The sequence below is a fragment of the Tetrao urogallus genome, assembly GCF_951394365.1.
Source record: "Tetrao urogallus genome assembly, chromosome: 1".
In the NCBI taxonomy this organism is placed as follows: domain Eukaryota; kingdom Metazoa; phylum Chordata; class Aves; order Galliformes; family Phasianidae; genus Tetrao; species Tetrao urogallus.
In genome coordinates this window covers 182,846,325-182,872,828 of record NC_136813.1, presented here as the reverse complement: position 1 = coordinate 182,872,828, position 26,504 = coordinate 182,846,325, and the positions used below count along the sequence as shown (strand labels likewise).

At 38.9% G+C, this 26,504-nt stretch overlaps 1 protein-coding gene across 1 annotated transcript in view; it reads right to left on the bottom strand.

Moving 5' to 3' along the window:
* Positions 1 to 19,951, bottom strand: part of GNAI1 (G protein subunit alpha i1) — a gene marked incomplete at both ends in the record, with an annotated part of 31,744 nt that extends 11,793 nt beyond the window's left edge. The window contains 2 exons of the mRNA XM_079548252.1: positions 51 to 93; positions 19,834 to 19,951. Of these exons, the coding sequence (XP_079404378.1) occupies positions 51 to 93; positions 19,834 to 19,951 (161 nt within the window). The remainder of the gene's footprint in view (positions 1 to 50; positions 94 to 19,833) is intronic.
* Positions 19,952 to 26,504: the final 6,553 nt, after the last annotated feature.

Genomic DNA, 26,504 nt, shown 5'->3' with positions numbered 1-26,504 from the left:
TATTCAAATTAAAAAAATCTCTCTCTATGATTGTATTTTACTATACTTACTTCATTTGTTTGACAATTGTGCTTTTCCCTGATTCACCAGCTCCTGAAAAATAAATGGAAACTCATTACATTTTTGCTCATCTTTGAGAACACATGCAATTTTTGTTTCTACACTTCAAATACCTAACCAATACAAAGAACTTCAATTGTTCCAAACACATTACAAATTATTTTTTAACATAAAGACCTAAATGCTTCTAGCTAAGTTTCAAAATTGAGGTATTTTGACAAGAAATCACTCAACCCTGCAAAGCTGTTCTTTTTGTGCATGAGAGCAATAAACTTCAGACAACCTGATGGCATTTCTAAAAGCATAAAGATTGCCTAAAAGCATACTAAAAAAAAAAAAAAAAAAAAGGGGGGGGGGGGGGCTGCCAGCTTCACCTTGTTCCTCAGACTAATTGATAGAGCAAATATTCCTGGGAGCCATTTCCAGGTCCTTGAAGGACAAGAATGTGATTGGCAAAAACAAGGAAGGATTTACCAACTCTAAGTTACTTGGTAATGCTTTAATGTGGAAACAGCTGGCTCTGTGGATGTAGAACAACAATTATGTAATTTACTGTGCCTCTAGCAGGGTCTTCAATATCATTGTAGTATTCTTTGTACCACATTGAATAAAGAATGATTTCAAGATGTCTAAAACATCGTCTAGATGGCCCATCTAAATGTAAGGGTAGGTGCAAGCTAGTTACAAGAGGTAATCTTCAGAAGCCAATATTTGTTTAACACTATTTAACATCTTCATTGTTGACCTGAACATCAGGATGGAATACATCTGCATTAAGTCATTAAATTAAGGCAATATCAGTTCTAGAGGCCAGGAAGCAGTCTAAGTGTTGGAAGAGCAAAGGTGTTTGCTTGTTCAAAGGATCCTCAAGAAGTTAGACAACTGAGCTGTATGTATCCATGAGGCTGTATCTCAGCACCTTGTGTTCTTCCCCTCAGCATCCCAAAAATGAAATTAGCAAGACAAAAACAGTAGCATGCCACTTACATGAATAAGGAACTGGTTTGTATGGCACTAAAGGGTAAGCTACAAGAAGAGGACTATTTAATCTCGAAAAGACTGCTGGAGGGATGTAATTGCTTTCTCCTCTATAAAGCCACTTAAGACAGCTGAATACAGAACCAAACTTCTCAACAACAAAAAGACATGTAGCAAATAGAAGGAGCATATGTTACTCTAGAGATGTGGATAGGGTGTTGTGAAAATGGGACTATCCCAGGGGAAGTTGTTAAGCACTGGAACATAGTGTCTGTACAGGAAGTAGAAACTTAGTCTTGCAGATCTTCAAGATGCAATGGGATAAGGCTCTGAGCAATCTTACGTAATTTTGATGCTCGCTCGATTTTGAGCCAAGGACTGAAACTGATGACTTCTAGAGGTGTGTTCCAACTTAAATAGAAAACTAATAAAATATTTTGTACTTTCACTACTGTGTAATGAATCCATTTGGAATCATAGAATCACAGAATTACTCAGGTTGGAAGGGACCTCAAGGATCATCAAGTCCAACTGCATCCTAACCATAGTACCCTAACTCTAACAACCCTCTGCTAAATCATATCTCCGAGTACCGCATCCAAACGGCTCTTAAACACATCCAGGGACGCTGACTCAACCACCTCCCTGGGGAGCCCATTCCAATGTTTAACCACTCTTTCTGTAAAGAAGTGTTTCCTAAAACTACCTTGATGCAACTGGAGGCCATTTCTGCCTAGTAGGTTAAATGAAATATGTAACATCATAGTAGGCTGAATCCAGCTCTGAACTATTTGTCAGATAAGAGTTGTCCCACAGCCTTCCCCAGCACCACAATTGATGTGATAGATTTCCTTTCCTCCAATACACAGCACAACTTATCACCAGCAGAAGCTCCTGCACCGTACAGTTACACTGCTATGGAACAAAGCAACTGCCAACTTCGGTCTAAGACTGGTTTATGCTCTCTCCTGATGTCCAAGTAAAAGGCATGGTTTTGATAAACATACAATATACCGAGCAGCAATAGCCCTCAGATTCTGAGCTGCCACAGAAGTGATGAAGATGTTGAACAAGACCAGATCCAGCACTGACCCCTGGGAACACTGCTAGTTACAGGTCACCAACCAGACAGTGCCGCTGATGGCAACCCTGAGCTCTGCCAGTCAGCCAGTTCTCAATCCACCTACCATCCATCCATCTGTCCCACACTTTCTAAGTTTCCTAACAAGGATGTTGTGGAGACACTGTGTCAAATGCCTTGCTAAAGCAAGGTACAGAATATCCATTGCTCTCCCCCCACCAGCCATAGAAGGCTACCATGTTGGCCCAGCATGATCTCCCCTTGGTGAATCCACGTTGATTACTCCTGACAAACTTCCATTCCAATTGCTTGGAGAGGATATCCAGAACAAGCTGTTCCATCATCTTTCTACAGACAGAGGTAATTACATCACCTTGTGAAGCGCTTTCTGTTTAAACATTTAACGTTTGATTAACAGAGCGGGTCAGTGTCAGGTCTGGTTATTAGATCATAATTATTTATTATGTAATATATAATTGACTCAGTTTTTCCTGAGTTGCGTGTCCATCTTCCACTATGTGTTAGTACTAAATCACATCAAACACCTAGAATTCTCATAAAAGTTCTTTTAGTAATACAACCATAAACATTCAAAACACGTACAAAAAAACCCAAGCAATTCATTGCAGTGTACATAGCATTAACTATGAGCTTCTGGAAGATGCAGTCTCCTATTTTACCTACTTTGTCAACTGCAAAATAGAAACAGTTTTTCTTTGCTGCTGCTGTTTCCTTTATTTTTCTGTTCTTTTTATTGGGAAGAGTGTTTTGATTTTTTTTTTTTTTTAATATCTCTGCTTTTACTTCATACTAAAATGTCTGCAGCTTGATAATAATACTTCAAAATAAGTCTGAAAATGACACCTTACTCACTGTCCCACACTGAAAAGAAATTGACAATTGTTGCATTCCAGAACGCAGAGCTCAGCCAGGTTTTCTTATAGATGCAAAGCTGCACTGATTAAAAAAAAGTGTCCTTTCCTTTGCACCAGTGTGAATAAGTTCTTTAACAGCAAAATGAGAACTGTATTAGAAAATATTACTCAGGAGCAAGCAGCATTAAATATTTCATGTGGGAGATGCATAAAACATGTCAAAGATAGCCATACTGCCACAACCAAACCCTGCCCAAATTTAGACAGTCTTGCATGTATAGTCCTCTATCATTTAGTAAAGAATACTAATTATTATTTCTGGTACTACATCAGTGTGATATTTGATTGCAATTTCACTACTGCCAATAAATGCTGAGAGCCTTACTGGCTCAGACAGTAATATAAAAATAAATATGAGCAATTAAAAAATGGAATAATGACAAATGATATAAAAAAAGAGATGGCAGAGTTGCTCTAACCAGAAAAGTAGCAGAGTACCAGTTCCAGATTTGAAAGAATGGTAGAGATTTTTTGACTGCTTAGTTTTAAATGAAAGTTAGTTAACTATTAAGTCATCTCCACTTCAGTAGAATAAGGCTTGAATAACTGATGAGTATTTTCATCTCTCTTGGCACTTGGTGCCCTCTGTGATACCACAGGAGCTCCCTATTGAGAAAAATCAGAGGACAACATATCTGATGAAAATGTCATTTAAAGCACAGCATCTTCTTAAAAACTTTCATTGATATAATTCAGTGTAACATCACCTAAGTCTAATACTCTTATTATACCTGCTTGCCAGAAAGGTAGATCCTTATGCTTCATTCTGCAAACCAACAAAGTTTGAAAGCAAAAGATGTCCAATTTATTCAGCACAACTTAACAAGGAGACAGAAGAACTAGGTTTCCCCTACTGACTGTACAAAAATCTGAGAAGTCCTCTCTCTCACAGTAATTAGGCTTTATCTTCACATCTCAACACTTTGACAGCTATTAGTGGAATCCAAAGAAGTTACTTAGTTTAATCCAGCATGAGTATGACATGTATGAGCTGACATGTATGACAGCACTCTGGGAATTCAGTTAACTCAGTTCAGGCACAAAACTAACCGCGTTACATCCTTCATGGCACAAACTGTAACTTAGTAAGAAACATTGAACTATACTGATGTTTTTCTTTGAAGACAACTTTCAAATTTGGAAACAGAGAGACAACTTGTTGCTTCTTCATGTCCAAATGTCTTCAAAAAACTCCAAGCGCTTAACAGATCAATTGCATGTATGGTACTTTGAAGAAACTGAGTAGGGGTATCAAAGTTCAAATACAAACAAGCAAGAGCTAAAACAATGTTTGGTTCTGCAAGCTGCTTTCATTTACTTTTCAAATGAAGCAGGTCCATGTCCAAAACCAATTAAAATAAGTATTTCCATAATTTCAAAAAACGTCATCAAAAATCTTACTTTAAATTAGTCTCACAATTTACTATCCCACATGCTGCCTACATAGCAAGCACTCCAGAACAACAGATTTCACCAGCAAGTGTTCTATGAAACCAAGCACAAAAACTGCTGCTTGTACATTCTTATACCTTAATAGGTATAACATTTCTAATTTGTGAAAGACTCAATAATTGCTTACTGAATAAACTACTCACACATCAAATAAGAAGCAGTCCAAACAACTTCACAATTTCACATACATAGCATCCCTCTTTGGAGGAAACCAACTGTTATGTACAACAATTTCTAATTGTGCAAAGATATTTTTGGCAATACTAACACGGAAATAATTGTAGTCTAAATCTGGGGCAAAGAACTAGTTGAAGAGTTACATAAAAGCTGAAGAGTAGAACAGGAATGGCTTTGAACCATCAGATCATTCTCAAAAGGAACAGAACCTATAGACAAATGAAATAGTCTTGTATGGTGCCAGAGAAGAGGTCAAGTATAGACAAGAGTAATTAATACAAAACTGGCTGCTTTTCAGACTGCAAAGCAGATTTGTACCAAATCAACTTAATAGATAGATAGATAGATAGATAGATAAATAGATAGATAGATAGATAGATAGATAGATAGATAGATAGATAGATAGATAGATAGATAGATAGATAAAGCAGGCAACATTTACATTTTAATAATAAATTACTGGATTCATCTCTTGAAAACCCTCTCCCCACAACTCTCCAACTCAGTCTCCTGTCAGATGTTGGCATTTTCTTGTTGGAGGACCAGATGAATGGTGCCTGGCCGTCAGCTATCACTGAGGACAGACAGCACAAGCAAAGTGCTGTCTCTGCGATGGGGCCAGTCAACTCTTACAAATGCGTCAGGGCTCATAAAACAGCTTGCAAATATAACCTCCTTACATTTATTACCTCATGACACATTACCAGAAATGAGACTTATTTTAGCTATTATTCAAGTTATTAATCATCGTTACCATACTCACAAACACATCCACAGTAGTACAAAAAATCCACAGTGAAAACCTTTTGCCACCCATCCAGGATGACCACCAAATGGAATATTCTTCAGCACCAGCCTCTACGAAAGAATATTTGCCCCTACAAAGTTTTCTTTTTTGTCTTGTGCTGTCTTTTCGAAACCTCATGGCAATTATACTTCCTATCTACTACCATCTTGCTTTCCTCTTAATTCTATGGCAGCTACTACGGCTGACTTTTTATGTTCCTTTCTCCCCCATCCCAAATGTTTTCATATAGTCAAGCAGAAGTTTTCTCCTACAAGAATACTCATTATACATTTAGTGATATTAGTTTTGGAATTTCTACAACTCGCAGAATTTGTCAGAAAATTCTGAATGACTTAAAAAAGAAGCTGCGGTTACTGTTGTCTGGAAGGAAACATTTCAGTAACTTCAACATGCAGTAATGGAGTGTAAATCCCAGATTACATCATTCGCTGAAACCACAAGAATGACAGATTCTAAAATTGTGACACTGACTCAGATGAAAGAACTGAGATAATTCTCAAAGTTACAGCAGCCACATGCTGGTTTATTTCTAGAGCAACTGCACTAAGCAAACCTATAATTCACCATCTCTGTTAAGAACTAATTTTAAGCCACTACTTTTTTCCCAAGCCTTCAGTATCACCCTTACCAAATTTTTGAAATCAATGGTAGACAGCTAAACACTATTTTTAATAAAATGTTTTTAAATAAGCAACTGCAGAGTAACTCAAATTAGCATCCTGTGTGCTTAGCCAGGTCTATACAACCAAAGACTATAAACTTAGCCTACATAAAAGACTTAAAGTTATTACTAATGTAAAAATATAAAGTTGTTATTAAAACCATATTTATTAATTTAGTACCGAAGTAGCAAAGAATGTGAATTTTTATATTCACTATAACCTCTGGAACTCTTTAAAGAATGCTGTTTGTAGTAAATGTGCACAAGACATCCTACTGTGCAGATTTTAAGGTAACTTCCCATTCATGTTCATGTTTCCATTTATCTTTAGAAGTACAAATTGAGTTTCCAGTTATTCCAAATTCTCTAATAGTGTTTAAAATCTTATTATGACAAAGATGTTATGAAACAATCTTTATTCTTACAATTTGATGGATGTGGTAAGAAAGGTAATCTAGCAGACAACTTTAGTTATGTGTGTAGCTTTTGAAGATAAAGTACAGCTAACTCTTCGAAATTACTTTTACATCCATATTCCTCAACTGCTTCAAATCAATGGCTGTACAGCTACTTCTAACATCATCTGCATCACCTTTACTGTAATTACACTGTGGACCAATCATCCCAAAGAGAGCTCTGGCACAATCCCAGGCATGTTTCAGAAACACTGTGAAATATTCTAAAGGAAATGCAGTACCTTAGAATTGAAGCTACTTTTAAGGAAGATTTCTGTTAAGAGCGTACAAGACATCTCTTGAAAGAAAGTAGAACCACTGCATTACAAGACAAGGGACAGTGTTACCATACTTTAAATTCTGAAGATTTTCTTCAATTAATACATATGCAAGACTTCACACAAAAAGTACGAGGTGACGGGCACGCAAGGACCACAACAAACTTGAGGCTAAAATTTTTGAAATAAACGTTAATTATGTCAAAAATTAGGGGAATAGATGCACGCTTAGAGATGACAATCAGGGCTATTAAAAAACATCATGCATGATTACTGAATGTCAAAGCACCCAACAGTGTGTCTCAATAAGTTTAGCAGCTGATTATTTAAATGAATCAGAGGTGAGCCTCTGAAAATTTTGGGACTCTTGCAAAAATTCCAAATCCAGAAATCTGTTGGTGTTTCTAGCAGAACAGTAAATAATTGACCTACTCCTCAAAACTAAAACTTCAATTTGTTAGCTAAAAAGCACAAGTAAAAGTAGTTATCCTCTTCTAAGATAAGTATTCATGTAGAATGCTCAGAAACAATAATCACTGCATAATTCAAAGTCACACTATGAAAGGATACAAGTAAAGACCTCCTAGAGAACAAGTCTGAGAGGACATTATATGTAACCATACAGATAAATGCTATACAGTCCACCAGAAATAATCACCCCCTTTGGTCTTACAACGTTTACAACAGCTACCGTCAACCTCTGCCAACAGTACACAACATACCTAACATGTATAATTAAATACCTAGAACTTCAAATTGTCTTTTTTCTCTTGACAGCATGGTGGCCTTCATAGCCTTTTACTGTTCTTTGAATAATAGACATGTTGTGAGAAGATGGCAAGTTCAGTGACTGAGACAGCAGAGAGATAAGCAGACCATCAGTAATCACAACCAAAGAAACTTCACAAAAAATTCATAGCTGCAGTAGAGGCAGACACCATGCACATCATTCTGGTAAAAACATACAACAAAGTAACTTAAAATTCACAGCATATTTTCACTTCATGCTCCTCGCAATTCCAAACAACAGTACTGTTCTATTCTCTACCGCACTTACTCTGTAACTATACAAAAAATTGGGAAAAATCAGAAAGCAAGGTGGATGCATTCCTCTCAAAACATAAGATCTCATGTAAATCTTAATTGTTTTTTTGTTTAGTTTTTTGAAGCTCTACTTGTCATGTGATACCAAGGTATCACTTGCAAATAAGATAAATGGGTATCATCAAAGTTTATACAAGGACAAATGCAGTTATACTGAAGTTAGTCCATATTGTAAAAGTAGTGCAATAAACCTTGGTTCACACAAATTTAGTCTTCATCCACGTCTAGCACGCCTAGTGTTTCTCACCTTGTATAGCATGAGGACTGTGAGCTCCAGAAAAACAAGAATAAGCATGTGGGCAGTCAAAATACATATACTTTAAGAAGGGCTCTACCTCCATCAGAAGTGTGCAGATTTACAAACTGATACAGCCTGAAATGCTGAACAAAAAGGGTCTTGCTACCCAAACTGATCTTTTTGAAAAAGAATTATTTTTAGAACTCATATTTTTTATTTTAATTGAAAGAAGAAAACTTGAGTGCATATTCAATCACACTCTGTTGTACACACATGTATTTTTCCCACAAAGCTTCCTACAGGTAGACACAATTATCTGTGTTTAATAGCATTGAATCAATTTTCTTTTTAAATAGACTTTGAGATAAATAGTTGGTCTCAAATTAAAGTGTTAAAGTTTTCAGGTTTATCAGATTTCAATCCATTCAAACAGGCAGTCACACCCAACAAGACCAGAAAAAACAAACAAGTATGTTGTCATGGTTTGATCTAACACCAAAAGGCACTATGTTCCAGAACAGCAGGCAGGAAATAATCTAGATAGCCTCTCATCTAGGAATTAAATGACAACCTTTGCTAGCAAACACTGAGGCACTAAAGCACATTAGAAGGAATCCCTGTCAATGTCACTAAGAGCTTCAGAAGGTATATAATGGTTTACTGGATTTGTTAAGGCTTAGTAACTGAAGCAGCACAGAGCTGATAAATCCATTTTCAAAATGCTTCAAGAAATATTTAAAACACCAAGAATACAGGCAGCACTTAAATGAGACTAGGCAGCTTACTTTCGGTCCTCTTGTACCACACATCATGGTAGATTGAGAAATCAATGAGAATTCAAAATGATATTTAACTGAACAGAACATACAACTAATTGAGACAATTGTCTCGTTTGTTCTCAATTCTGTTACTGCAAGCCATTCACCTTCAATCACAGCAAATTTTAAAACTTCATTCTAATACTCCACTCATTTTGTTCCCATATTACAGTAGTGGCAACTGAAACTAACATCTCTACTCTTCTGAGCACTCTATTGTTTGGACACTGAGCTGATCATTATCTTTTTCTCACTACCATATGGCATTCTTCACAAAGCACCAGATAAAAAAGAATTTTTCCCACTTGAGAGTGTAACCTATACGTTAAAAGTGCATTCAGAAGAATACGGAAACACGTTTGACTCTCCTTGTACTTGGAATGAAACCAAAGCTCACACTTCCTTTCTCCAATTAAGTGCTCTTATCTGAAAAGTCTTTCCTACAATAGCAGTATTTTAAAATAATGAGTTTTGAATAAGTTTAACTCTACCAATTGGATTTTGCAGGCAAACAACATTATTGCTACTCCAATCCTATAGTAAATTCTAACAGAGAAATGCAGAAACTGAAACATCTCATTCAGCATCCATTTACCTTCCATCTGCTGCTGCTCACTTCTAGCAATCCATGTGCATCAGGCACATATCTCTGCTGCTCACTATGCAGTTACTCAGGTGCTGACCAGACCATTAAAAAATATCAGTTAAGACTGACCACTCTAGCAGCAAAACAAAGTCAAAACAGGATAGCTAATTTGACTATTAAACCAGCACAAAACTGACTTAAACATATTAAAGTACCAGGGAGAGTGCAAAATCATTCAGCCAGATGTGGCAACAGCTTTCTCCTTTTAGGAACACAACAGTTCCCATAGCCAAGTAACTATTTATGTCACTACACTATTAAACAATGGAGACTACTTATTTCTGGCATTCCAACATGTATTTACAAAGCAGGCAAGATTCTTATTCTTGGAAAGTATTTCCGTACCATTGTAATCTGTTTAGCTCATAACGTGAGTTGTTATGTATCACATCAGCTTCAACCATGTAAGAGAAAAAGATAGGCAGACAGATGTATGAGAGAAATTGCTTTAAAAACTTCATGAAAGAAGTGATACAGATTGCCACTTGATTCCAAGCTGCGCATTCAATCCTTTCAAAAAACAGGCCATATGAAGTTCATAGAATGACAGAATTGTTTGGATTGGAAGGGACCTTAAAGATCACTTAGTTCCAACCCTCCTGTTGTGGGACATGGTTGCCACTCTCTAGATCAGGCAGCCCAGGGCCCCATCCAGCCCGGCCTTGAACATCTCCAGGTATGAGGCATACACAACTTCACCAGACAAACCTCATCACCCACTGAGTAAAAAAGTTTCCACCTCACATCTAATTCAAATCTTCCCTTTTAGTTTAAAACCATTCCCCCTTATCCTATCACTATTTGCACACATAAAAAGACAGTCCCACTTTTGTTTATAAGCTCCCTTCCAGTACTGGAAGGCCACAATGAGATCATACCTCCTCTTTTCCAGACTGAACACACCCAATTCTCCTCAACCTGCCTTCACGGAAGAGGTTCATGAGTCCTCTGCTGCAAGGTGGGCTGAGATTTTCATGCTGGTGCTTCCTTCCCCATGTTAGAACTGGAATTTACATTACAATATATTGATGACTTCTTTAAAAGCAATCAGTTCAGAGCAATGATTGTAGAAACTTCCCGTCCAATTTGGTTGCCTAGATACAGTTACATTTCACTAAAGATGTAGTCAGGTACCTTTGCTAAGTCTATTACACATTTCAAATGCAATAATGCATTTCTAAAAAGCATGTATGAAAAAGTAACGACATACAGTTTATTTTATAAACTGCAGCACTGTATACTCAAACATTGATTCCTTTAAATAAAATAGATGCATGAAAAGCACTAATTTCATTATCAATTTGTGTAGGTATACAAAATATTGCAGTTTACACACATCTCTCAATATAAATGTACAGCTTACATAAAAGGATAGGTGCATATATCAACATCTCTACTTATTTATCAGGTTAATGCTAAATGAATAAGAAATTGTGTTACCTGAAGGTTTACTAACCCTTCAATTACTAAAGCCAGGAAAGGAAAGCAATTCATGTATACTAATAAATGTTTACATTAAACCTCTTAACAAGTCTCTTTAAAGTTTTCATACACTGTAAGGCAGACTACCCCAACAATTGAGATCCTGAAAGAAAGACACTGAGACAAATTGTTTAAAGACTCCACAGAAATGTTATTTTAAAGGAAAGGCCCAGCCATAACTAAACCTATCCTTTGTTGCATTTTTTTCCCCAAAGAGTAAAGGGCTGACATTCAAAAACTAAAATGAACTGATGTCAAAAATTGACCTCAACTTACAACGCTTTCAGATCACAGACTGGAAAGGTTGGCAGGGACCTGTAGAGGCGATCCGCTCAAGCAGGGATATCCACAGAAGGGTGCCCAGGACCACATGCAGGCAGCTTCTGAAAATCTCCAGGGAAGAGACTCCACAGCCTCTCCGAGCAACTCGCTTCAGTACTGAAGAGGCTGAGAAAGCTGGGAGTGTTTAGTCTGCAGGAGGCTCAAGGGATCACATCAATGTGTCTAAATACCTGAAGGCAAGGGACAAAAAGGACGGAGCCAGGCATTTTTTTCACTGGAGCCCTGTGGTTGGACAAGAAGCAATGGCATAAACTGGAACACAAGAGACTCAACTTGAATATCACAAAAGCACTTTTTACTGTGTGAGTGGCTGAGTAATGGCACAGTTCACCCAGACAGAATGAGGAGTTTCCTCCTAGGAGATCTTCAAAAGCCACCTGGATGTAGTTCTGGACACTCTGATCTGGCTGCCCCTGCCTGAGCAGGTTTTGGACCAAACGGAGCCAGAGTCCCTGCCAACCTCAGCCACTGTGTGATATCATGAGTCTTTTACTGCAAAAGCATCTATTTCTAGTACACAAAGCTGTCTCAGTAAAAAGTGTATGCTACTGTGTCTTGTTTTTCTAAATGATTTCAGCATCTTAACATCCTTCAGCTCAGAAATGTCACCAAGTTAAGCCACTTCAAAAAATACAGTTTTCCAAGCAGCAAACTCAAAACTTCTTGCTCCCACATGTTTAAAAGTCCCAAATTTTCCAAGAGCTCATAAAATCCCTTACCAGTTTAAGGTATTTCTTTCCGGATACACAATCTCTCAGGTGAAGCCAACCAATTTCCATTTCCAGAATAACGAAACAGTAATTTACACAAAGCCTGAGACAACACTAGGACACTGAACAAACAAGGACAATAAACAGAACAGCTGAGCTCAGTAAAGCTGGTCAGTGACTAAGAGTCAAGCTCAGAATAGCAAGTTTTCCATCAATACAGGCTTTCCTATATACATTTTGGAAAAAGCCTTCTAATAGCTGATTATCAAGTCAGCTCAGATCTTTATTGCAGCGTTTCCATGGCAGAAAAATCTTCACACTTAACATTTCTAATCTTTCTTCTCTACTTTCATTTTCTACCTTGACATTTGCCAGACAGCACATTACAGGAAACACTGCAGATATCTATCAAACTCACAGCAGCAAAACTCACTTTAGAATTTCACGACCTCTGAAGCAGACTGATGGCTTGGTTTCAAAATACCTGGTATTTATAGAATACCAAGACAATTAGAGGGTAAAATATGGCAACAATAGTATGAGCTACCTCAGAAATTATTATATATATATTTACTTATATTTATATATTTATATATATAAATCAGAACAGCCTAAATTTATAGCATGAAGCTTGAGCTCAAGTTGTGCCAACACAACTAGGCAAGGAACTGTACTGCAAACTGCAGTCTGAAGTTAATGAAGAATAACTCTTTAGAAAAGTGGGGTTAGCTTCACTACAAGATCATTTCAGTAACATAATTCATAGAACTGTAGGAAGCTATCATATTAGCACAATGATGATACAATAAACTGTGCTCCCAGAAAAAAATAACAAGAAACCGAGTAAGTTGGTGTATTACAAAATGTATGTACTGCCCTGAGGCAGCGTTAATGCTGGAAATGAGCTGCTTACTAAAAATTATTTACTGGAGTTCTTTTTTTTGTCTCTGATTCAAGAGGGGGAAAAAAAAAATCGCACAGCATTAGAACACAACTTGAAGGAAATCTCTCTTTAAAGATAAACATTTGAAATCTATTGCACAACTCTCAAAATCCAGAAACTTCTTTAGTGCCTGATATAAAAGCAAAAAGATATAAATCCATAACTACACCTTTTAAACTAGAGAGAAAAAAAGGAAGCAAGCATTGTTGGTCTTACAGCACAGTACAAAATGCTTGGTTTTTCCTCTAGCCCCATCTTAAAGCATACATACTAAAGCAAACTGTTCATAAGAATGCTGAAAAAAGAAAGCCACAATACAATCCTACTGATATTATAAACTTTCGCTAAGATAATCTGTATTGTACTTTAGAAGTCTATACACACTAATGACCAAAGTTATAAATTAGTACACCAAAATTCAAAGAGAGAAACAAGCACAAAAACCCGAACTGCAATTATACAAACACACATCTAAGTGGCTCAGTCTTCTGTATATGCATGAGTCTCCTTATAAAAAAGCAAGGAGAAACAGTATGCAATGGGAAATCTAGCAATTTTGACTTTGTCCTTACAAATTATTGCTGTATTTAGTACGGTTTGAGGACTGCATGAACATAATTACAAGTCATGCACAGAAGTTCACACAAGTAACATCCTGATGCCAGCATTCAGCTGTACCATGTTAAAATACAAGACAGTTTCTGTTTCAGAACTACTAAGAAGTATCTAAATTTAAACAGATCATGCAGCAGAACATCTGGGGGAAAAAAAATAACAAAGAAGAAAAAGATGTGTAGTGGGCACACCCTGTTAGATCAACTTCAGTACCTGGAAAAGTTATAGAGAAGATTGTCCTAGAGGAGCATTCAAACAACAAAGCTACTATCAGGCATCATCAACATAGTTTCACGATGGGAAAGTCCATCCAGTCTGACTAACCTGATGATTACCTACAGTAAAGTCATCTGCTTAGAGGATGAAGAGAAAGCAGTGGACGTAATTTTTCTGGATTTCAGCAAGACCTTTGATACCATCCCTCACAGTACCCTTCTGGACAAAGTGTCCAGCTGCGAGATGAACTGGTTCACACTATGCTGGGTGATGAACTGACTGAATGGCAGAGCTCAAAGGGTTGTAGTGAATGGGGTTACACCTGGCTGGAAGCGAGCCACCAGTGGTGCTTCCCAGGGCTCAATCCTAGGATCAGTCCTATTCATTTTTAATCAGAAAACTGGATGCAGAAGTTGAATTTATCCTTGGCAAATCCACTGATGATACTTGGAAGAATCACAGAATCACAGAATTGTAGGGGTTGGAAGGGACCTCCAGAGATCATCGAATCCAACCCCCCTGCCAAAGCAGGTTCCCTACACCAGGTCACACAAGTAGGCATCCAGGCAGGTCTTGAACATCTCCAGAGAAGGAGACTCCACAACCTCCCTGGGCAGCCTACACAGCAATCTACACAGGCTGGAGTATTGAGCAATCAGCAATGGGTGCTGGGTGCTGCACCTGGGACAGAGTAATGTCAGACACAGATCGGGAGAGGAATGGCTGAGAGTAGCTCAGCAGAACAGGATCTGTGGGCACTGGTGACCGCAGCTCACTATGAGCCACCAGCTCAATAGTTAAAATGGTAACCCACATTTTGGGGTGCATTAAACACCCTACTCAGCCGGTCCAAAGAGGTAACTCTCCCACTACATTTAGCACTGCTGTGGGTTCACTTCAAATACTGTGTGCCTATATGGGGTCCATAATATAAAAAGTATGTTAAGGTCCTCAAATGTCTCTGGAGCAGAGGGCAACAAAGCTGGTTCAATGGGGTGGAAGGCATGCCCCGTGAGGAGAGGCTGAGGATGCTTGTGTTGCCCAGTTTGGAGAAAAGGAGAAGCAACAATGACATTGTTCTGTGCAACTGGCTCCTCTTTTTTTCGTCCTCAGCAATTCTTTTCTCCCCAGTAAACACATAGAAACTGCACAAAATTGCACACAGGGAGATTCAGCCTGGACATGAGGAAAAAAAAATTTACTGTGACAGTGGTCAAATACCAGAACAGGCTTCCTAGCAAGGTGGTTGTTGCCTCAGACCCAACAGTGTTCAAGAAGCATTTGGATAATGCCCTTAATATATTTTATCTTGTGGATGCCATTGAAATAGTTGGGCAATTGGAGTTGATCCCTGTAGGTCACTTGCAAATGGAATATTCTATAATAAACCAAAAGTAAAATTAAACACTTCTAAGTTATCTTGTAACAAATTCTTAAACAAAATTTGAACTTAAATTCTACAGATAGTTGTGACTGAAGGTCAGGCAGGAAATGTTTCCAGGGATATTTTGGACCACTACAATAGAGGTTGGCATAACTTACAAAGAAAAGGTAAGAATTCCTGAAAGGTGCAATATATGTTCGTGAGAAAAAGGCTTTGAGAGCTCCAGTAACTGAGACATATATCTGAGTATGGAGAAAGAAAACACTGGAGGAAAGGCAAGAAAATTAATGGTACATAATGCACACATACATATATATATATTTTTTTTCAGTCCATTGTGCAGTCAGGTCTGGAGGAAGGCGTGTATTGCCAAGGACTGTGAAGATGACACTGTGGGAAAGATGAGTATGCAGTGGGAGTCAATTGAGCAGAAATATGAAGGTCTGGAACAAAAGAACAGCAGTTCGAAAAAAATGTTTGAGAAGGGAAAATTTAGAACTGAATATAATTTTAGTTAGTGCCTTCAGCAGCAGGGAGAACTACAATTAAAAAAAAAAAAAGGAATGCTCTGCCTTAAACTGAAAAATAGGTTTTTCAAGAACATGGCAACAGTGTTTGAGTGTGAACCATAAGAATCTGATAAGGGACGTAGAAGCTCTGCTGGTCCTGACTACAAAGTCCCTGGAAGCCTGACTATCCAGAAAGAAGACAACTTCAGTTGTCACACATAATCAGTGGCCTCGTGGATCCCAGAACCCTCTCCTAAAGAATAGGCCTACTGCCTTCTCCAGTGATACTGAGAACATCAGCACTTAATTTATTGTATTAGATAAAAAATGTGATGATCCACAAGACAAATGTGTTAATCCTGTAAACTCATGCTGCCAGTTTGAATGTATTCATAAAACTCAGTGAGTTAATCTCATACCAGAAGGCTTTCTACTAAATGAGGTACTGTCCTCCTGCTGTTGGCATTGAATTCAGTCTTATGCGCTTTGGCTAACTCAACTGAAACGTACTTGCAAATCCACACCTGATCTGGATCACATGTATATTAATGCAGCACACAGACCAGTTACAAAGAGCCACCACCTCCCGAAATGAGTAGAATTACACTCATTCTGCAAGCATCACAGTATTTCTTTCACATCCTCCCCCTACTGCGAATACAGAAATTAAAAAAAAAAGAAAAAAAAAAATCACCATGGAAGAGAAAAACTTGGTTCCTTTGCTTCCCTCTCTTGGAAGGCAGTTAAGATAGAAGATACGCAGTTTTTCAGAAATATAGTTTACCCTATAGATACATGAGCCTATCTTTGAGAAAGAAACAAACATTACCTCAAATAATCATGAAACAAGTTTAAGAAATACCAGTGACACAAACTTTAAGGGCTTAAGGAAAAGTACTTGGAATGTTAAATTTTTCAGCACTGGACATCATACTGGACTGCACTTACACTTCATGGAAACTCAAAAAAACCCTTCATCACAAACAGGAGACATATGGATAAAAGCCATTTAAATGAAAGCAGCTTATTTAATAATTTATAACTAAAAAAAAAAAAAAAAAATCACCAAGCTCCATACACAAACATTTTCCAGCTGGCTCATTCAGCTATGTGCTGAAGTTCAGCTTATTTCTAATAACGAAGATGGTTTTCAAGTTTTCCAGAGAAGGTTCTCCTGCTGTTAGCATATAACATTGAAGTGAATTACAAGGTTAAAATATTTTTCACAGATACTGGTCCAAATCCAATACTTTTATTCCAAGAACAGAAGCATGATCTACAGTCAAACCTGTACAAAATGCAGTACCAATTTACAGATAGTATGTTTTTAAAAGGTTAGACAACTCAAACCAACAGCGTTTAGAACAGCTTGAATATGACTGCTTCTTCCTAGATACAGAACAAAACATGAATCTACCACAGATCAGTGATATTATTCACAAAGTCATGGTTTACGCACAGCAGTATCACAGCTCCCTCTAATCAATGATACTTCCTGGCTTAGAAAAACCTTCAGAAAAGCTTTTTATTTTAATTCCATTGTAAGCCAGAAACAGACTAATTTTATAAACCTATTCTTCAGTTAACACACTAAGTAATTCAAGTTTCACTAGGATTCTCTAATCACCATACAGAAATAGTTTTTACAGATCCTGAAGTACAACTGCCTTACTGAGTACTCGGCACAGAGCTACACACTGTTTCTACATAAGCAAGGTATTTCAGATGCCTCTCACATGGCATATCTTCCTGTCAGCAGACCACAACTTGTTCTTTTCCTTTTATTTCAGCATCTTTTTAGTAGAACAAGCCCATAAATAGATGCAGGAATACAAGTGAGTTGATGACAAACTACAACATATGGGCAGAAAAAGCAATTGGGAAAATGAGTGGCAAGAAGAAAATGACTAGTGGAAGTAACTCAAAATAGTTTTTCCATCAGATAAAGCATTCATATAACATTTAGGACAGCTAACACAGGAAATTGAACAGAAAAGCTTCCATTAGGATCTGAAATACATAAATGTATCCATAGATGTATACATAAAGCCTTACTCTGAGCTCTGGCCCTAGAAATTCTTCATCTGCTCATTTTCACTTTTTAATAGTTGAAGGGAAATACTACACTGAGTCGTAAGGTGAGGAAATGCATGTATTTGAGCATTAGCTTCATTTCCTGAGATTTCAGTAGACTGTAGCAGAAAACAAATTCCTCAAAAGCTTATCTGTATCAGAAAGAATTCATATAAAAAGCTACTAGCATATAAATTTGTACACAAGAATATTAAGCCACTGAAAACAGCTCATTCTCAAGTTTAATGCAAATTTTATAGAAGACATTATCCACATTTACAGAATAGCGTAACGACTAGCTATGTCTATTTGAAGTTCAGTACAGAACAGCAAAACTCTGAAAAATTATTTCTAGTGCTTTGTCAGAGCATATACAAACCACTACTCTGCATCTCTTGAAAAAGGACATTTTCTGCAGTGCTGATCAGAGGCTAACCTTCCCACGCAACAGACTCCAGGCTTACAAAGTTGCACAGGACTAAGCACAGTACCAACAGCCTAACGCTTTCTGGAAAGCAAAGAGAAGAGAAAAGCTTTCTTCCCCTCATATGCAGAATTTTAAATCTGTACATACATTTTTTAGAAGTTTGCTTTACCATACTAGCTTGTTTAATTTCTTCATATAAACACAGAGGGAAGTGCTTCAGTTCCCTGTACCTGTTTGCAGCTATTTTACAAGTTTGCAACAGACAGAAGTTACTGAGTTCTACTACAGCAAGATTTGTACTAAACAGAATGCTCCACTCAAGGAAGACAAATTTATGGAGGAGAGAAAATTGGGTAGTATTTCAAAAACCAGAAACCATGCTTGGAACTGTAGCAGCACAAGGAAAATTGAAACTCCAAATTTTTTTTGTATATATTTATTTTTTTAAAATATGGGTTAAAAGGATCCAGTGCAGTTAAGCCATAAAGCATAACACAAAACTCCCCATAACATCAATACAACACATCTTGCAGGATTCAGCTGCCCACAACACATACAACAGTTTTAGATCTGCACAAAGGCATTTCTATTTAAATATTGCTTCCCCTTTCATAGTGATTTTTAGCAGTAATTTTACTTCATTTATCTTTACACACAAACATATCACTTAAAATACGCAAAGCTGCTAGCTCCAGTAACTTGTGAGCAAAATCTGGAAGACCTGATGGCACAGAACTATGAAATTGCTTGGGCTGGAAGGGACCTCAAAGGCCATCCAGTGCCAACCCCCTGCCGTGCACAGGGCTGATGCTCACCAGATCGATACCCGGGCCCCATCCAAACCCGCCCTGAACACCTCCTGAGGTTGGGTATCCACAGCTTCTCTGTGCAGCTCCTCATCGCCCTATTCCAGTGATCCGCTCTATTACACACTTTATAACCCATCAAGGTTTGACCTTACGTTGTACAAGTTCAGCAACGTAACCAACTTCCAAAACAAAACAATGCAAGAAGTCAGACGGCGCCTCGTGTTCCTTTGACGCTTCTTCCACTTCACTCTTACACCGACGCTTCAGAAGGGGACGTTCCACACGAAACAAACATCTCCCAACCTAAAATTCCCTTAAGCTCTTCCTCGGAACCGAAGTACCCGGAACCCACATCAGAAGTTCAAGATCTCACCCCCTTCACGCGGAGCCGGCGCCTTTTCTAAACAAAGCCCCAGCCTCTCGGAACCGCTCCCCGGCCCGGCCTGCAGCCCCGCCGCGCCCACCTGCGCTCCCCCCTCCGCCCCCAACGCTTCCGAGGAGCCACGCGCGCCCTTTCCGCGCCCCGCCGCCGCCGCTCCCTGGGGAGCGATGCTGGGGAACCTCCGCGGTCCCCCGCCCTCCGTTCGGCTCTCACAGCTCCGGAGCTCGGCCCGGCCAGGGGCCGCCCTTACCGAGCAGGAGCAGCTTCACCTCCCTGGCCGCCTTCTCGCCGTCCTCCCGCAGGTTCCTGTCGATCATCTTGCTCCTCTCCACCGCCGCCTTGTCCTCGGCGCTCAGCGTGCAGCCCATCTCGGCAGGGGCCGCGTACCTCGCCGCGGGGAGAAGCGGGGCGCGGAGGGCTCCGGAGAGACGCTGAGGAGCGGGGGGAAGCAGAGCCTGCCCGCTTTCTTTCTCCCTCCTTCCCCACCTGAAGCGCAGGCAGCGCGCACCACGTTTACCTCACGCGCAAGTAAAGGGAGAGCGGAGCAAAAAAAAAAAAAAAAAAAAAAAAAAAAACAACACCAAAATCGTAAAAAACACCACAGCGAAGGGAGGGGGAGGCTTCCCTCGATCCGTCCCCGGGGACACGCTGCCGGCGGAAGCGATCGCTCCGCGCTCCCCTTCCTCGAGCCTGCTATCGCCGCCCCCGCCCCTCCGGAGTTCTCGGCGGCGCGCACAGCCCACAGCGCCGTGGGAGGGAGAGGAAGGGGGCGGGCGCGTGCACGCGGGGGAGGGCGGGGCGGGCGCGAGCGCGCCTGCGTGCAGCATCGAGCGGCCGGAGGTAGAGAACGGAACGCGGGCGCGAACCTCGGTCCGTCCTGCGTGTGCGTGACGTCAGCGCCCAGCCCCGCACACCTGGGTGCGGGCGGGGGGCGATGAGGGCTCGAATTTAAATGGCTTTGCGCGAGAGGTTTCACTGTGTTGAGGAGGGAGCGCCTCGGAGAGGCTGTTCTAATGCCTATAGGGTTACTCCGGAGACTGAGAGTCGCCTGTGGTGGGGTGTTCGACTTCCTTAGGCATGGCCTCGGTAGCTCGTGGCCGCGAACGTCTCCATCCGCCGTGCGTCGCCTCCTACTGCCTTACTGCTGAGAGCCGTTCGAGTCCCGTTCCCGGAGCTGCGTGCTGGTGGATGGGCGGCTGTGTGCAGCGGCGGGGCCCTTGGAGGCGGCTGGCTCTGATGCGATGTGGGGAGGCTGCCCGGCTTTGGGCATAGGAGTGATCCCTGCAGCTGCTCTGTGCTGCCCCGCCGCAAAACGTCACCGCGTAAACCCAGTTCAGCGCCGTAGAATCTGTATGATACAAAACTTTCTGACTTTTAGGATATTTTTTCAGTCAGAATGTCACGTGCAAGAGCCTACAAGGCAAGCGTATTAAATTCAGGTTTGTCTTCTCCAGTGAGCCTTTAGGGTTTGTGAAAGAAGGGAACCATACAGAGAGACCAGGACAGGCTTGAAAAGTGTGGCCGCATGAACCTCTTCTGTGAAGAAAGCTTGAGGGAGCTGGGCTTGTTCAGTCGGGGAACTTTAGCACTGGGGTGACCTAATTGTGGCATTCCATTGGGAAGGGGAGCCTACAAATGGGCGAAATTTTTTTTTTTTTTTTTAACTCTATCTGATAGTGATATAACAAAAGGGAAAGGTTTTAAAAGGGAGAAATTTTGGGTAGATGTTAGGAAGAAATGATTTACTCAGAGTGTGGTAAGGTGCTGGCGCAGCTGCCCAGTGAAGTTGTGGATGCCACTTGCCTGGAAGCTTTCAAGTCCAGGGTGGATGGGGCCCAGGGCAGCCTGATCTGGTGCGTGGCAAACCTGTCCAAGCAGGGGATTGGAACAAGGTTATCGTTAAGGTCCCGTCTGAGTTAAGCCATTCTATGATTTTATGATTTTCTTCTTTATATAGATCTTTGAAAGCTAGCACAGAATAAACCATAAGTAATGACGTAAAATCAAATACAGTTAAACTGTGAATTAAATATTTTTACTCCTTCTTATTTAAAAGCACTTATGCAACTTCTCTTAAAGAAACTGAGAAACGTTAGCTCGCACGACTTTGTAAGACCTCTGAAACATCTTGTCTGGCTGTTCTTCATTGTGCTACCCCCAGAAAAAAACATCTGAGCAGCTGAGAGATATTAGTTACTTCTCTGCCAAATTCCTATGTCCTCCTGAAGAGTTCCTGCATGCTACTGAACAGTCAGGCGCAGTCACAAAAAAATGAAGTTGGGGCAGGAAAATTAATAAGTTTCGGGATAGTTTCCTGATTTAGGAATAAGGGATAAAGAATGATTTCTAAAGTAAACAGTGTGTGGTTTGGGTACCGGCAAGTGAAAATGTACAGATTAAGGAATAAGAAAGCAGTAAACAGAGACTTTGGTAAATGGAAATATATAACAGTGGAAGAGTTAGGTGTTATGTGGAGTGAGATACTACAAGTGGGACATCCCAACTTTATATGTACTCAGTGCACGTATTTTTGTACTTTTGACTACGAGTGTCTGTCATGAATTTGTCTATGTCCTTCTTATTTAATGCTGTCACTGCATCCATATCCGTACTCATACAGGATGAAGTAGGCCCACATTTTTATCACCTTTTTGAAGAAGAACATAACTTTTTTTCTTTGCAGCCACTTCTGTGGATTTTTAATTTCAGAGGAGCAAAAGAAATACTCATTACAGGTTACATATGATTTAACAGTACTATTTGTTTGTTTAAAACTGTTTGGCATGGTTTTAAACTAATACAAGGCAGATTTAGGTTAGATATTAGGAGGAATTTTTTCACACAGAGGTGGTGACACACTGGAATAGGTTGCCCAAGGAGGTTGTGGATGCCGCATGCCTGGATTCAGGGCCAGGCTGGATGTGGTTCTGGGCAGCCTGCTCTGGTGGTTGGTGACTCTACCCACTGCAGGGACGTTGAAACTAGATGAGGTCGTTTGCAACCCAGGACATTCTATGATTCTTTGATTGTATTTCTTCATGCAGTATTCTTTGAAAGAAAGATCTTTTCAGCTGTGTTAATCAATCTCATTTGTTTACTTCTACATACTAAGTAATTCCTCAATTGATACTCGATGGTATTACAGAGTTCCTTTGCATCAGTAGAAGCTTTCAGGGCCCTAGAATAATATATACTCTTTTACAGAGCCTAGAAAGGTTGAATAATTATTGTGCTAATTATTCTTGCCAATATTGAGAAAGAAGTTTGTCCGTGCAGTGCTTTCCACAAATAACACCTTACATAATGTTAAATTGTAGAGCAGTGGAGGTCTGAATCTACACTTGGAGCTAGCAGAGATCTTTATGTGATGGCAGAGGTTCACTTCTGGTGTACTGAAGTATTTTCTTTTAATCTGAAATACTCTAGTGTAATAAATAAATAAATACTTAAATATTGTCTGTATTTGAGCAATACACCATCTATCAGTTTTATTCCAAAATGTCAGGAAACTATTTACTCTGGTATGTTGGTTGGAATTGCTGTTCAGCAGTGTAGTTACATGAAATACGTATTTCATCCCTGAAGTTAGAACTATGCAGCTTTGTCCCTTCATCTGACAAGTTGGTAGAATGCTCAGAATGCGTGTGTTTTGCAGCTGCATTTCTGAGAGAGGAGAGATTTTGTTGTTTTGCTTGCTTTAGTGACAAATAGCAGTCGTTTGTTATGGCCTCTATCTGAGTCCCCATCACCTGCTCTTAGGTTCAATTTTAGTAAGATTATCTTCAGCTGCTACTGCGTGAGCTTGATAGAATTTCTTATTCGCTCATTGCGCTCTTTTGTTTTTAATCAGATAATGTATGGAAAATGACATCTGAGAAACCAAATACACAGTTGTTATGAAAGCAGAGGAAAATGGACAAGTTTGAATTGTTATCATCTTTGTAAAAGGGAAAAGACCAATTCAAGGTGGATTAATGGAGAGGAAAAAAAAATCCCACAAATAAAATTCATTTAATTAATTTTTGTGCTAAGAAAACAAAATGTTACTGAATTCCAGTGCAAGATACCTTCTTCCAAAGTACTATTTCACTTTTAAAGTACGTATATTAAAGTTTTGTTTTTAGACAGTTTCTTGACTTTTTTTTTTTTTTTTAACAGTTCTACTACCCTCCTTTTTTTCTAGGTTACTAAAGGGGCATCCTCTGTGGTGCTGTGATCCCATGTGGCTGCAAATCATTATCAATGGTAGGAAATTACATTGCACTGTTTGAAATTTAGAAAGATGAGTAAACTGTCAAGTAGACATGAAAGGTAAGCTGCAAATACAAATCTATAGTAGGTTTTGGAGATTTTAGATATTAATTAGCAGAGATAATGTCCCTGCTCAATGTTACTAGTGAAAGGACAGCCTTCTGTTGCCATGTGCAATACCTCTGAGAATGACCTTACTAAGATTTTGGACACTTTAATTCAAAATGAAATTTTTTTGGAACAATGAAGAAATCTTTTTAAATTTTGTAAAGCCACGGCTGAATAATGATTAACTGATTATTAACTCAACTGATTAATCTGCAATTTGCCAGCATACTAATACAGAAGTTGCTGTTAATATGGAGGCAATGGATGCAAATAATTATAGTCAATGCCCTGGGAGATTGCAAGGAAATTGAAATCTGTATATTGTGCGAGGGTGGTGCTGCTAGAAGGGAGAGGAAATGTATGCCATGTAGGTTAGCAGATACTACATGTGACCTAAAACTCACTGCTGCCCTGAAATACAGAGTAAGTCTTCTGTTAATTTTAATGAAGTCAATGCTAATTACACTAATCTGAGAGGAGAATCAGCTTTGTGTAGGCATGCAGTGTAATCCAGAGTTGTTTGAAAGTGGACTACATGTGTTTTACAAGAAGACTCATCAATGGGGCAGAGGAGTATTTGGCACTTAATTCAAGTTTAGTTAACCTATCCAAAAGCTCAGGCTTTCAATAACTTGTGTGAGTTACCCGAAAGCTGGCGATCTGAACATTCGAGATACTTCAAATAGGTCCTTTAATATGTTTTTGAATGTGTTAGAGCCAGGAGAAAGTGTTTAGTAAGATGGATTTCTTTTTGTTCTTGTTGTTTTGATCTGCATAGTCTTGGAAGATTATCTTGTTTGAATTAATTCTCAATATTTCTGGCAAAAAAAAAAAAAACTGCATAAACCACTGTCCATTCAAACTCTGAGCTGCAAATTAACTAATCATGATAAGGAATTCGTGCTATAAATAAATAAAATAACTCGCTGAACAATTGAGTGTTGTTAATAAATACTGTATTAGCTTGTAAAAGAGTGACACACACATACAAAGATACACATTTATTTCCATAGTGCTGATGCTTGCACGAGAACTCTAATACTTTAGAATTCTGTTCCTTTAGTATACACATAGCAGAAACAAATTATACATAAATTACAACAGGAAAAAAATCAGCTAATAGTACAAAATATGTGTCCCTTTGGGATTTGTGTTTATTCTTTGTTCCATGTAGATAGAAAAAACTTTAAATTCTTTCACGTTAATTGTGAAACAGCACTTTGAACCATCGTTTTGTTTATTAACAGTGTTGTCCACGAGTAAGAATTAAATCCATGCCTTAAATAGAAATGTGTACGTTCATATGTAGTTGCCACATCAGCAACAATTATAGATTATATTACACTCTATTTGTGCGAAGGTTTTGTAAATCTTTTATTTTGGAGTGATGACTTTGAATTGTAGGAAGTAAACTTTAGTGTTAATGCAAAAATACTGATCCCTATAAAGATTATTCTTAAGTCATAAAGGGTTGTTGTGTTTTTAACGACTTTAAGATAAATATATTTATTCAAGATTTGTGGGAATACAGGGAGTGAAACAACTATGTAGATATTCCATTTCTTTCTTGTACAAGCGTTGAGTTCAAGAAAATAGAACAGCTTTTTGACTGCAGTGTGTAATGTCTTTATAGGTGCTATAAGAGGCAGCTCTTGTGAGCAGGTAGGTAGCTTGAATAATCCATTTCCTTTCCCCACATTTGAAAATTACCTATTACATCACTTATTCTGATAAATAGATTCTATAAAATATTATTGCAAGATTTTGGTTTCTAGTTAGAAATATACAATAAATTCAGCAGCTATTTTGTTGACGAAGCATATAAACACCAAAATGAAAAACAGGACTCGACTTGTGGCGATTCAGTGCCTTTGACATTAACTGGTGATTTTAAATAAATACCTTGTAAAACTTACTGATTGAGTGGAGTGGCTTATGACCAGCTTATCAAATAAATATGATTTTACTTCTTTCACATTAAATGTACATGACATTAGCATGTAAATAAAACATAATTTTTTACTAAGTGTTCCTTCTTATTTTTCAAACTTTGTACTGGTGGTTATGGCGGTAGTCTTTCCACGTAAGAATATTGCTTGTGAGTATTGATCAAAATGTAAAATTTTAACTTTGGAACATGTATCAAAGTGGGTTTGTCCTTCTCTGCAGGCACAATGACATTCTATGACAGGCCACAGCCTGACGTTTTATTGCTGTGACTCTATAAGATTCTCTTGATTACTAACGATGGAAAAGGAGCAAAGTCTTAGAGCCGTCCATCTCCTTTGATTATTTTTCATCGTGCAGCAATATCAGGCATGTCAGAAGGAAGATGTTTGCCATGATTTCATGCTTACGTGTATGCTCAATCTTCAGAATATTCCTAATTGTCTTGTACAAGATCCCAGATTCAATCCAGAATTGTATTTCTATCTCTGTTTACTTTTACTCTTAGCTTGTGCTTAGCTTTGAACTCTGCTCCTTCTGAAAAACTGTGTGCCATAAAGCTTTGGGGTTTTTTTCAGCTGCACCAGTTGATCTAAGTAAAAATTATTGCCTCTA